This window comes from Lethenteron reissneri, chromosome 19 (genome assembly GCF_015708825.2).
Source record: "Lethenteron reissneri isolate LAM-NWPU_2019-01 chromosome 19, ASM1570882v1, whole genome shotgun sequence".
NCBI lineage: Eukaryota > Metazoa > Chordata > Hyperoartia > Petromyzontiformes > Petromyzontidae > Lethenteron > Lethenteron reissneri.
In genome coordinates, this window is record NC_083797.1 from 4,713,518 (window position 1) to 4,726,009 (window position 12,492).

The window sequence follows — 12,492 nt, forward strand, 5'->3', positions numbered from 1 at the left end:
TGGCGGTAGCCTCACATCTCCCCTGTACTGGTTCGCACCCCTTTGCCTGCCACGGAGCGACACAGGCCACACGAGCCAGGCGGCAGGCAGCGCTGTGGCGTAATCACGACACTATCAGCTTAGGGGGTTTCGGCAATTCGTCAGGTGGGGCCCCAATATTTGAGTTGTCTCGCACAGTGGCACCCAGGCTATTATACACCGCGGCTCTACTCGCCTAATCACATCATCGTTACGCTCACAGCCTCGAATATTTGACGCTGTAGGGGCGTTCCGTCTTCGGAAAACGTAGCCGCTACCGCTCCGTAGTGCCCTCTTTGCAATATTACATCACTGCTCTAATGAAATTAAAATGCAACGTGGAACGTAAATTAAAGAATTTTCACGCTGTTGAAAACAAATGTCATGGTGGTTGTCAAGGAGGCCCCAACTTGTAGCTTTTGTCACCAGACGGGGGCCAAGGCACCCCCTGCCCCCACACTCGCTACGCTACTCGACATCCGCTAATCTAGCAGCATTCGTTTAGCAAGACCGTCTCTGCTGATGGGACCCAGAAGATCGAGACCCATCCAGAGTGTGCTCACTTAAACCAAATGCTGCTTGGTAATATTGGTCTGGAAAGTAGGCTGATGGGCTAAAATATATGTAGTGATATGGAATTGGTCACTACGTAGCATAGCGCTGGTTGCTGGCAGAGAAGGGGATCTACAGTTACAGCAGCCCTGTCTGTCAGCAGGTCACGTGATACACCAGAGAGAGGGTTGTAGGGGAAAGGTTACAGAGGGGTCACGTGGGGGAAGCCCGGGAACCCGCTAGTAGGTTCTAAAAAGGGGGGCGTGGCCAGGGCGGAGCGAGGCCACGCTGGGAGGATAAAAGGGGACCCCGAGCGGGAGCTCGGGGCTGTCGCCTGGAGCGGGATCCCCTCGTCGTGCTGCTGGAGTCTCCGTCTGTGTCTTCTCGGCGTCGTCAGTCAGGCAGCCTGCCAGCTGTCCTGACTGGGAGCTGTAGTTGCTTTGTGTGGACTGTGAAAGCTGTTAATAGAGTGCCTCCTGCTCCTAGTGTCTCTGAGTCAGTCACTACACATGTATTGATTTAGGTGTGGAGATAGAATGGAGTACTGCTCATATTTTAATCTTAAGTGTTCCCCATAAGCGCATCGTGCATGGGGGTCAGCAACCCCCGTCTCTGGAGTAGCACGCGGCTCTCTCTATGGAACTGCTTCGTGACGTTTTTTGATTAAGGGACCACCATCGCGTATTAACGTTGCATTGCGGCCCTTACAAGAGTGAGATTTTTTTGCCGAATTCCAAAAAAATGTCTCTTCTCGTTCTGTTGGTTGCCTACCCCTGACCATGGGAGTTCAATTCACCATGGAAGTCCAGTTAACCATGGAAATCCAATTCACCATGGGAGTCCAGTTCACCATGGGAGTCTAGTTCACAATGGAAATCCAATCTATCATGGAAGTCCAGTTAACCATGGAAGTCCCGTTTATCATGGGAGTTCAGTTCACCATGCGAGTCCAGTTCACCGTGGGAGTCCAGTTTACCATGGAAGTCCAGTTTACCATGGAAATACAGTTTACCATGGATGTCCCCTGTCGGCAACCTGTGGCTCATTCAGTACTGTTTTGTGACCTTACATATGAAGGACCTCTGTTCTCTGCATTCACGTTGCATTGCGGCCCTTGAAATGTTTAGCGGTTGTTTTTTACCGAATAAAACCAAAAAAATAGGCAGAGCCATAATAACAATGCAATTTGTAATGCGCGCACATTTGTGGACGTAACGGCCGCAACTCAGAGGCGCAGAGCCAAGCTTAGAGTCACTCGAAAGCGTGGCTGTAGAGGTGAGTTTTTAAGTGTCTCTTGAAGGTGACGATTGCAGTGATGCTGCGAATGTGCAGAGGGGATGGATTGCATCCCAGACTGTTTGGGGCAGCCACCGAGGATCGGCGCTTAGTCGTGACCGTCCTGGATCTTGGTCCTGAGTCGCACTGCGCAGGCATCTGCCGTGTGCTGGACTGCAAGTCGTCAATAGTGAAGGCACGATAGCAGAGGCAGGCAATCTTGTATGTGACCCTACTGGCAATGGGTAGCAAGTTGAGGGCACGGAGAGAGAGGCAAGTGAGTCGAGCCGGGGATGAGTGCGGCCAATGACGACGCGTGCCAGGTTGTTTTGAAGTCTTTGAAGATTTTGAGGTTTCCAGAGGAGGACCGACTAGGACGAAGACCCAACTATGCCACATGCCAATGTGTTGGCAGTGTCAGTGGAGATGAGAGGACGTAGGTGTCTGAGAGCCTTCAGGTGAAAATTACAGGAACTGATGATTAGATTGGTTTGGCGGTCGAAGGATGAAGTTGAATCAAGGATGACACCGAGGTAGCTGAAGTGATCGGTGAACCTGATGCTGTGACCAAAGATGTGTTTGTGTGTTGAGAGCGCGGATGAGTTGAAGCCTTTGGACTCGGTGCCATGAAAGCGCGGGGGCTGTGTGTTTGTTGGTTTGTACCACGGCCATGGAAACGACGGCCACAGTACGGTCATTTCCTGCGCATTCGAGATAGCGCACACACATAGACGTACGCGCGCACACACGCGAATGTGTCTGTGTGTGTCTGTGTCTGTTGCACTTTACTGCGCTTTCTCTTGCTGCTGCTGATGATGATGATAATGCGTCAGCGCGCAATGGGCTGGAAGGAGAAAGCACGCCAGAGGAGGCCGGGTTGCTGATGTCGGGCGTGGTGCTGGCCACCCCACCCGCTCGTGTGCCGTGCCGGCCTTCATAGGTGCTACTCTGGAACAGCACTTGTCCCCCAGCAGTCTGTTACAGCTATAATAATAACGGTTATTTGTGTTAGATCGCGTTATTTATAAATGTGTCGCAACCCTCCACGACCCGACACGGCCAATCAGTAAAAAAATGTGTCACGCTAACAAAACGCCAATTAGTTACTTCTTCAGCCCACCGGTGTGTTTGAAGAGTGCATCCACGACATTTCGAATTTGAGTAGTACGACGTTTCGCTGGAAATTACATCCAGCATCTTCGGGCGATTATAATAACGCGATCTAACCCAAATACCTTTATTATGAATAATACTTGTCACGAATGCCTACGCGTTAGTCTGTTACAGGCTACACGGGGGATCTTTGTCTTTGTAGCCCTTAGTGGGGAGCGGCAGGTGTCGTCGCGGTTATCGCTGCGCTAACCAGTGACGAATATCTGAAGTGGTCCTGGGCCTCCCCTAGGTGGGCTCAGCCTCAAATGGGTACCCGGTGCTGGCCACCCACTACCCCGCCCCCCAGCGTGTGCCATCCCGGCCTGCATCGGCACTACTCGCTCACAGCACTTTCCCCAGAAGTCTCTCAAGGCTACACGGGGATCTTTGTTGCCCTTAGCGAGTGTCGGAAAACCTGCGTCCTCTGTTGTGGTCGACGCGACTCCCCACTCCCTACCGCCACCACCTCCTCGCCCCCCCCCCCTGCTCCCCCATCCTGTGAAGATATCTCCACAGCGCAGGGTGCAAAGGTCATCGGGGTTTGTGATAATGCCGTGCCCTGGGGTGCGGTGACTTCATCACAACACTGCGCGTCCTCCGATGGGACGCTAACCCTCACCCCGCCACCTCGCCCACGTGCTGGCTTTTCGTCTCGAAGGCACAAATGAAACCCACGTTGCCACTTAGGCATTGGGTCTCCGGTTTATTTCTTGACGAAGCTCGATATTGAACGAACACGTAGGTAGACTTCCGCGACCAATATTATCAACGATAGAGTTTTTTTAGTTTTTTGGGTTAGATCGCGTAGATATAAATGTGTCGTTAAACTCGTCACCACCCGACATCCTACTGGAATTGTAAATGTCGTGGGTTTATTCTTCAACACGCCGGTCTGCCGAGGTAGAAACTAATTGGCACCTTTTGTTGACGTGACAAACCTGACTAAATTAACGACAGATATGTCCGCGATTTAACCCAACAGAATTATTTTTCTCGATATTGTGTTTTTATTACGTTTCTGATTTAGAGGTACTGCGAATCACCCCTCGTGTGTTGCTGCTGTGCCCAGCACCACAGATCTCCTGTGATATCCCGCACCTTGGCTGCTTGCGGTGAGAAAGAGTTCAACATACGTATATCTATAGCCGGGCAACTGGCTAAACTCAAACTCTTTGTCAATCTTAGTTTTACACGTAGGCTTTCGCGACCAATATCATCCATAATAGAGGTTTTTGGGTTAAATCGCGTAAATATATAAATGTGTCGTTAAAACCCGCCACCACCCGACACAGCCAACTAGTAAGGGTTGTCACGTAAACAGAACGTGGCCAATTCGTCACTAGTACAGCACTAGTGTGTAGTGTATAGTGTAGTGTATAGTGTAGTGTATAGTAGTGTATAGTGTATAGTAGTGTATAGTGTAGTGTATAGTAGTGTATAGTGTAGTGTATAGTGTAGTATACTAGTACAGCATCACCGGTGTGTTGGAGAGCCAAGCCACAACATTTACAATCCGAGTACGACGTTTCGTCAGTAATTTCAACTAGCTTCATCAGGCGACAGCCGGATTTGTGGAGAAGTCCACCTGTTTCGTTCCTTATGTAGAGGCGTAGATGTGGTGACCACACTTCTGCGTTCTTCTTGCGCGAAGTGGGAGGGGGGGGGGATTAAGCCAGTGGTGCTCAACCTGTTTGGGCGACTGTGACCCCCTCGTTGAATGTTCTTTCAACCGAGTATCCCTCTACCCCTGCCCACTTGCCTGACCCAACATGATTGTAGATTTAAATTAAAGAATAGTGAACATCAATATTTGTACAATATCTCGACGTTTTGATCGCAACACAAGCAATTGTCATCAGGTGAAACAAGAGGATGACGATATTGTTATTATTTGTATTTTATTTTTTCTATCTACGTGGCTTTACCGAAAGACCCAAAGAACAGCATTTGTCGAGTGCATTGTGGTGGTCGCGTGGATTTTTCGTCGCGTCCTCCGGTTTTGCCCTCCGCATTTCGAAAACATGCGTTTCGGTTTTGTTGAGTGCTGCTATAAATTCCTACGTATGAAGCAAACGGAAGCCACTTGAGTCGCCATGTAGCCACCATATGTGGCCAGCTAATAGCTCAGGCGGGCTTTTTCCCGATAAAAATCAAATAAATTTCGATTTAAAGCTTTCGTGACTGCAGGGATCCATCTTCTTGGTTATTTCGGTAAAGTCACGTAGAAGGGAAGTAATAAAATAATTAAAATAAAACATAATAAAATAATTCTCACGACGTTTCGGCCACAACGCAAGCAGCATTCTTCACCTGAGGACGGCTGCTTGCGTTGTGGCCGAAACGTCGTGAGAATTATTTTTATTATGTTTAATTTTTATTATTTTATTACTTCCCTTCTACGTGACTTTACCGAAAGAACCAAGAAGAAAAATAAAATAGTTAAATTTTATTCGGTTGCTGGTCAGATGTTGCTCAGGTGTCGCCTAAACAATCAATGGGCGTAGACGTTTAACAAAATAATAATGTCCTATCGCTCTTCTCACTCAACAGCATTTGGCAAGAAATAAAATGTTTTCCGAATGTTATATTTTTTTGGTCCGTGATTTTACATTTATTGGGCCAACTGCATTTTTTTCTGTTTGAAGAGGGCACATTGCGGGTTCGTGGTTAGACGTGGTGCAATCCGATGCAAATAACTTATTTTTTTAAAAGAAATAATAAAATAAACAACTCCCAACAATATTCAACGTCATTCTTTTTTCTCCATCCGTTTCCCCCTTTTCGATTTTTTTCAACCCTAAGTGAAACACTACAGCCCCGAAGCAAAGCATGCGGCCATCTCCTGAGACTACGAAACATTCTTTGAAACTCCCCTCCCACCCACCCCTATGTTTTATAGTTAGCACGTGGGTGCAGCAACACCTGACTTGCACTTTTCCGGAAAGTCTCCCCCACCGCCACCACCGCCCCCCCCCCCCAGAGGCAGCTTGTTTAAGTCCAACAAACAGCGCGCCAGATACGCATGCTGTACATAACCGTAAACTCGCAAGTGAAATGTAATGCAAACAAAAAAGTTGGAGGTCATTTTACCAAATAGGAGAGCCTATATTGAAGGGTGCGTTCAAGGGTTTGTGTATGGTGCGTCTGCATGGTGTATTTATGGTGTGTTGTATAGTGCATGTGTATGGTGTGCGTTTGTAGGGTGCATATATGGTGCATGTGTATGATGCATTTATGGTGCGTTGTATGGTGCATGTGTATGGCGTGTGTTTGTATGGTGCATGTGTATGGTGTGTGTTTGTATGTATGGTGGGTGTATGTCGGGGAGTGATGGTGCCACAGCGGAGGTGGGTTCACTCTGCTACGAACCCAGCGACGCGAGTTTGATTTACAGCCGAGTCAACCTAGGGGAGGCCCAGGACAAGTTCTGACACCACTTGCTAATTGTTAGCCGCGGTGACTAAACTCGACAGGCTCGTATTGCAGTCGACTAACCACTACACCACCATTCCTAAAACACATCAAGACAAAGATCCCCCATATAGTCTTCAGCAGAATGTTAGGGCAAGTGCTGTTAGGGGTGGGTGGCCAGTACCACGCCCGGCTGCCTTTGCCTCCCCAACGCTGATGCTTACACACCGAATCAGCTGCTCCTTTACGGCAGAGTCAACCTAGGGGATGCCCAGGACCGGTTGAGATATTTGTCACTGATATTGGCGGTGAGCTGGTATCGAACTCGGGTCGACGGCTTTAGCAGGGCAGTGCCACCCACGCACACGCAAACATTGCCAGGAAAAAAACATATTACTGCCGTTTAAGCCACCAATTAAAGACGTGAAATACGCTAATAGTTTTGTTGTAGGAGGCCTGTTTTGAATGGCAAATACAACGTTAATCCAATGTGTTGACATTTGTTTTCAGGGACTGGCCCAGACTCGACTACAAACGGCACACAGTGCTGTTTGAATTTGATTAGAAAATAAAAAGGAAGGCATATTATTAGTGTGCCTATGTTTGTCTCTCTCTATGTATCTCTGTGATATCTGTCTGCTTATATGTATGTGTCTGTCTATATGTCTCTGGTTCTGTGTTTTATCTCTCTCTCAAATTTAGCATTCTCAGGAAGAACGTAATCAACCAGGTAGGGTGTTGACTGTTATGTTATCCGACTCTCTGTTGTATTACATTACATTTCTAAGTATACTAAATTTGTGTTTCTATTTCATTTATACCTGATGATGATGATGATGATTACTTGTGTTGCAATCGAAACGTCGTATGCTAGTATTTAATTTATTATTTTATATTTATACGTGACTTTACCGAAAGAACCAAAGAGTAAGGCATATGAAGTGCCACAATTCCATGCTTTGGGCACTGCTCGGCACGTCGTCGTAGACATCGCGCCGTGGCACGCGGTTCGCTGCGCTGCCAAAACTGGCACAGGTGTGACGACACAGGCGCGTGTGCGTGGTGCCAAAGGTTACACGCGGGTAAATTTCGATTTAAAGCTTTCGTGACTGCAGGGATTCATCTTCTTGGTTCTTTCGGTAAAGTCACGTAGAAGGGAAATAATAAAATAATAAAAAATAAAACATCATAAAATAATTATCACGACGTTTCGGCCACAACGCGTCTGAATGACGCTGTCTTTCCGACAGACCTGTTTTTCACCTGAGAACGGCTGCTTGCGTTGTGGCCGAAACGTCGTGAGAATTGTATTTTATTATGTTTTATTTTTATTATTTCCCTTCTCCGTGACTTTACCGAAAGAACCAAGAAGATTACACGGGGGTGTTCAGTTACGGTAATGTTAATGTACCCAAACAAAGGTCTTGCCGGCAGTTTTCGTTTTCATCGAGCAAGAAATCTTTGCATGAGATCCATGATTTCGTTATGCGATTCAAACTGGTACGAAGGGATAGCGGGGCTTCGGACAGGACAGCGGTCAAGAGTGGTGATGGAGTGGCAGCCGAGGAATGGAACGCGTCCGAGAGGTCTTCCACCAAGGAGATGGAGCACTTGCCCCTACCGTCTGTTAAGGCTACACGGGGGATCTTTGTATTTATATGACGGACAAAGGCCTGATTTTCAGCACGGTTCTCTCGTGGCAAGCGACAATAAACACATTCAATCGCTTCCCGTGACTGACGAGAAACGCATCGGGCATTTCAGCGGCAGCGAATGCCCAGTGGAAACAAAATAAGCGTGCCACCCACGCACGCTTGGTTATCGACATATCACTTGGGTTCCAGTTAAGAGTTGGAAGTGCTCCTCACTGAGCACTGGCCACTGACGATGTCACTCAAAGCGACCTATCTTAAGTGTCCACCCATTGTGTAGCTCACCGTAAAATCGCTGGCTTATGACAGACCCTCCTTATGGGCAGGTGTGGTTATGGGCACTTCAGACGGCGCCATGGTGGCGTGATGTTGGGGCTTGGGTGGTTTACAGGAGATCGTGGGTTCGATCCCGACCCTGACGCCTGCTGCACGTTTGGAGTTTGCGTGTCTCTCTCACCGTGGTCGCATGGATTTTTCTCCGGGTCCTCCGGTTTTTTTTTCCTCCACATTTAGAAACAACAACGCGCGTTTAGGGTATTTGGCTGCTGTACATTTGCACGCGATAAGCCGCTTCGTTGAGCTATCATTTGTGGCCAGGTCGCTTCTGAGAAAGAACTACACAGCTAGTAAACCTAGAATAATAAAAATTGTGTAAGTTAGTTAGTTAGAAATAAAATAAAATCAAACAAATCACAGTGATTTGTTTTATTTTATGTTATTTCTACCTCCGTGACTTTACCGAAAGAACCAAAGAGTATGGATGCCTGCAGTCACGAAAGCTTCAAATCAAGATTAGTTATTGAGATCTAACACTGCCTGTAAGCGATGTGAAACACCAACACAACGTGAGAACGATACGTGCAGACTTGAAACAAATGCACGCAGGAGTGCACTGCTCACAGATAGCAGGAAGGCACAGCTGCCGTCATGCCTCGCACAATTAAGTGATCGCCACTGTGGCACGGACAATGCTCTCAGCCTTGTCTAGACCACCATCTCAAGAGCTGAACTTATGCCAGTGTCGTCATTATTATGATCTATTATTATTGATGTCACCATCTCTAGGGCGATGGCACACGGCCCAGTGGTCGTGCGTTAGCAGCTTCTTGCAAAAGTTCACGGTTTGAAATGCAGCGGCCGCCCCGGTTAATCGCCACCAGAGCACTGCGTGCCGTCTGTGTTTGTGTAAAAAAACACAAAAACCCGATCTCATTCACAAGAGCAGGCCGGTGTGTTGCTGGCCTCAGGGTCCACATTTGGAAAAATTCGAAAATTTACACCGCAAAATTGCTCAATTAGCATCACATGCAGCAGCAATCACCGTACCACCTATTGGCAGACTAATGACCCGGATCACTCTCGCAAATGAGACTATCCTGGTTTCTTGAGCTCTTACTCTGGTTACACAAATGTTTAAAAATACTTGAACTGAACGAGTTATACAAAAATACAAATAAATGAGGCCACCCCAAACAGGATGCGGTGAAACAACCGCGCACCGGTTTTGCCCTCGTTGAGGCTCATCGGTGTGGCACAGACATCAGTCCCCGCTGTTGCCCCATGCACGCCACTAGCGACGACACACTTGGTGCGTTGCCAACTCTAAGGGCACTTTGCAAAGTTCCACTGAATCATCCAGTGAGGGCGGCTCTTCAGTGCTGAGCAAACGATCAGGAGGGACCGTCCTTGCAACGCGAGCAAGCGTCATGCGTCGTGTGCTGAAGCTGCGTGTGAGTTCTAAAGGGCTCTGTTGTACAAATGCTTTGTTGGAGTGCTCGCTGGGGGTTCCCAGAGGGCTGCTGCTGCTGCTGCGTGTGTGTGTGTAGGATTGATAGCTCGCTCTTCCAAATGCGTTTCTTTTTAAAATATTGACATTCTGACAATTTTGAGCATCCATCATCATTATCACCCTCATCGGCATCACAACACTCCATCATCATCATCACCACCACCAACACGATCTTTGGGATAAACAACTCACTCACAGCCAACGTTAGCTAACGTCACGCTGTCCACCAAAAAAGGCAGTGCAGTAACACTGCGCTCCTGTGCGACCACGTGTACTGCTGCGACACGCACTGACCGGCGTGGTGAAGTATGGTCAAACAACTCCGTCAGAGCCGTGGATTGGCAAATGGGACTGTGCAGCGCATTGGTACACCCCATTCGGTTGGCAGTGGTGCAACAAGCCCACAATAACAACAACTTCAACACGCCCGTCAACAACACTGTTGCTAATTGGGTTTTCACCCTTCTATCTGGCAACAAAACTGACACCTTTTTTACAAGGAGTCATGTTTGCATAGACCACAATACCTGCAGTCATAATGTAAACAAAAAACATAACTCTGATAATTTATGCACTGTCCTTGAAGTTGATTGGTCCACACCCGAGACAGCTTTCCTGAGAGCCTAGTCTCACATGGGTTGGACCAGATGTCTATGCAAACATGACTCCTCGTAAAAAAGGTGTCAGTTTTGTTTCCATATAAAAGGGTAAAAAACCAATTATCATATTTTTTACTGCCAAATGAGGTACCAATGGTGTAAAACACTGTTGCTGTAACAAGGAAATAGGTACGTGAGTCGACGTTTCGGGTCCATGGCACTTATCCATGGCACATATGCACACATAGACCAAAGGCGCGGCTGGAGCACGCGGACAGCCGCCCAAACACTGACGGGGAGAGCGCACAGCACGTGATGAGAATCACCGAGCAGCCGGAACGCGACCTTTGTGCGCGTCTCTCGCAGGGTTATATTGGGCTGGCGGGGGGTGCGGAGAGCTGGGGGAATGATGGAAGAGGGGAGGGAGGTTATAGAACGAGGTTGGTGGTGGTGGTGGAGGAGGGCTGTCCATAAGGCCTGACCCACCCAGCGTTATGATAACTCCGACACAAACCGAGGCTGTCTGCTTGCTGCTGCTGCTGCTGCGTTGCAAGTGCGCCGCGCACGTGACCGAGTGACCTTGACGCTCGAACAATAACAGCAGCGGTGGGCAGTAATGTCATATGTTTACATTGCCTGTGTGTGTGTGGGTGTGGAGCACGTGTGTGTGTGTGGAGCACGTGTGTGTGTGTGTGGAGCACGTGTGTGTGTGTCTGCAGTAATGTCATAGATTGACATTGCCTGTGTGTGTGTGTGTGGAGCACGTGTGTGTGTGTGTCTGCAGTAATGTCATAGATTTACATTGCCTGTGTGTGTGTGGGTGTGGAGCACGTGTGTGTGTGTGTCTGCAGTAATGTCATAGATTGACATTGCCTGTGTGTGTGTGGAGCACGTGTGTGTGTGTGTCTGCAGTAATGTCATAGATTTACATTGCCTGTGTGTGGGTTTGGAGCACGTGTGTGTGTGTGTGTCTGCGCGTGTCTTTGTCCTCGAGTACATGGTGCGGCGTGGGATAAATAAACAAAACATCGGCCACGAGGGAGACAAAGGCGGCCGGGGGTGGCCGTTGTTGTTTCGTGCGCGCCGTGCCTGCCCTGGTAGGTGCTCGCTAACAGCACTTGCCCCTAAAAGTCCATGCAGGCTATACAGGGTAGTGGGACCTTTGTCCGTGTGTGCGTGTGTGTGCGCGCGCGTGCTGCGTGTCCGGGATGTGCGCACCTCGTGCGCTGCGCGCGCTCCATCGCCCGTCGCAGCGAGACTCGCTTTGACGACGACGGACGGACGCCGGCGAAGACGACGCGATGGGAAACACCGGCGAATCAACACAGCGTGGACGCCGCCTCCTCCTCCTCTCACGCTGTGTCCATGCCGTCGGGGAAGCGGCTAGGCGGGCGACAGGAAAATCTCTCCGTCGCCCCCCCCTCTCTCTCCTCCTCCTCCTCCTCTTCTCCCTCCGCGGACGATGCAACGCAGCGCACTCGCTGGCTCCTTCACGGCAGAGCGATGCGCGCGGAGATCATCATCATCAGCATCAGCACCGCCACCATCATCAGCACCGCCAACGCCCCACCACCCCCCCGGCTCGATAGATGATGTCTCTGCCCCCCCCCCCACCCCCCACGACACACGAATGATGCGATAACTCCCTGGGGCCCGGCGGATGGCAAAAGCGTTCCGGGCTCACGCGTGGCTTCAGTTTCATCCGTCGTGGTTATTTTTGGGTTTCTTGGTTCCCCGGTTACCAGGGGCTGCTCGCTGGTGGTTCTCCCGTTACCGGGGCGACTGCCTCCCTCCGCTGTGCTCCGTACACCCCCCCCACCACCACCCCCACACTCCTCCTCCCTCCCCCCCAAGACTTGCAAAGCGCCTCCTACTCTCGTAGCCGCTTCTGTTGCTGCTGCTGCCGCTTCTTGCCACTGAGAGCCGTGGCTTATTCATAGCCACGCCGCTTGTGTGTTTTGTTGTTGTTGTTTGCATGGATGTGCTTCCAACGTGGCCGCCGTGGTTGGTACGGTTGGCAGACAACCGGTTTCGTTCGATCTCC

The 12,492-nt window shown here is 49.4% G+C and overlaps 1 protein-coding gene across 2 annotated transcripts in view; it reads right to left on the reverse strand.

Moving 5' to 3' along the window:
* LOC133344189 (serine/threonine-protein kinase 3-like) overlaps window positions 1–12,181 on the reverse strand; it is a 139,501-nt gene extending 127,320 nt beyond the window's left edge. The window contains exon 1 of one of the 2 annotated variants that reach the window (XM_061554217.1): window positions 11,667–12,181. In XM_061554217.1, coding sequence (XP_061410201.1) covers window positions 11,667–11,689 — 23 coding nt within the window. In that variant the 5' untranslated portion in view covers window positions 11,690–12,181. The remainder of the gene's footprint in view (window positions 1–11,666) is intronic. The other variant, XM_061554216.1, reaches the window with a different exon arrangement.
* Window positions 12,182–12,492: the final 311 nt, after the last annotated feature.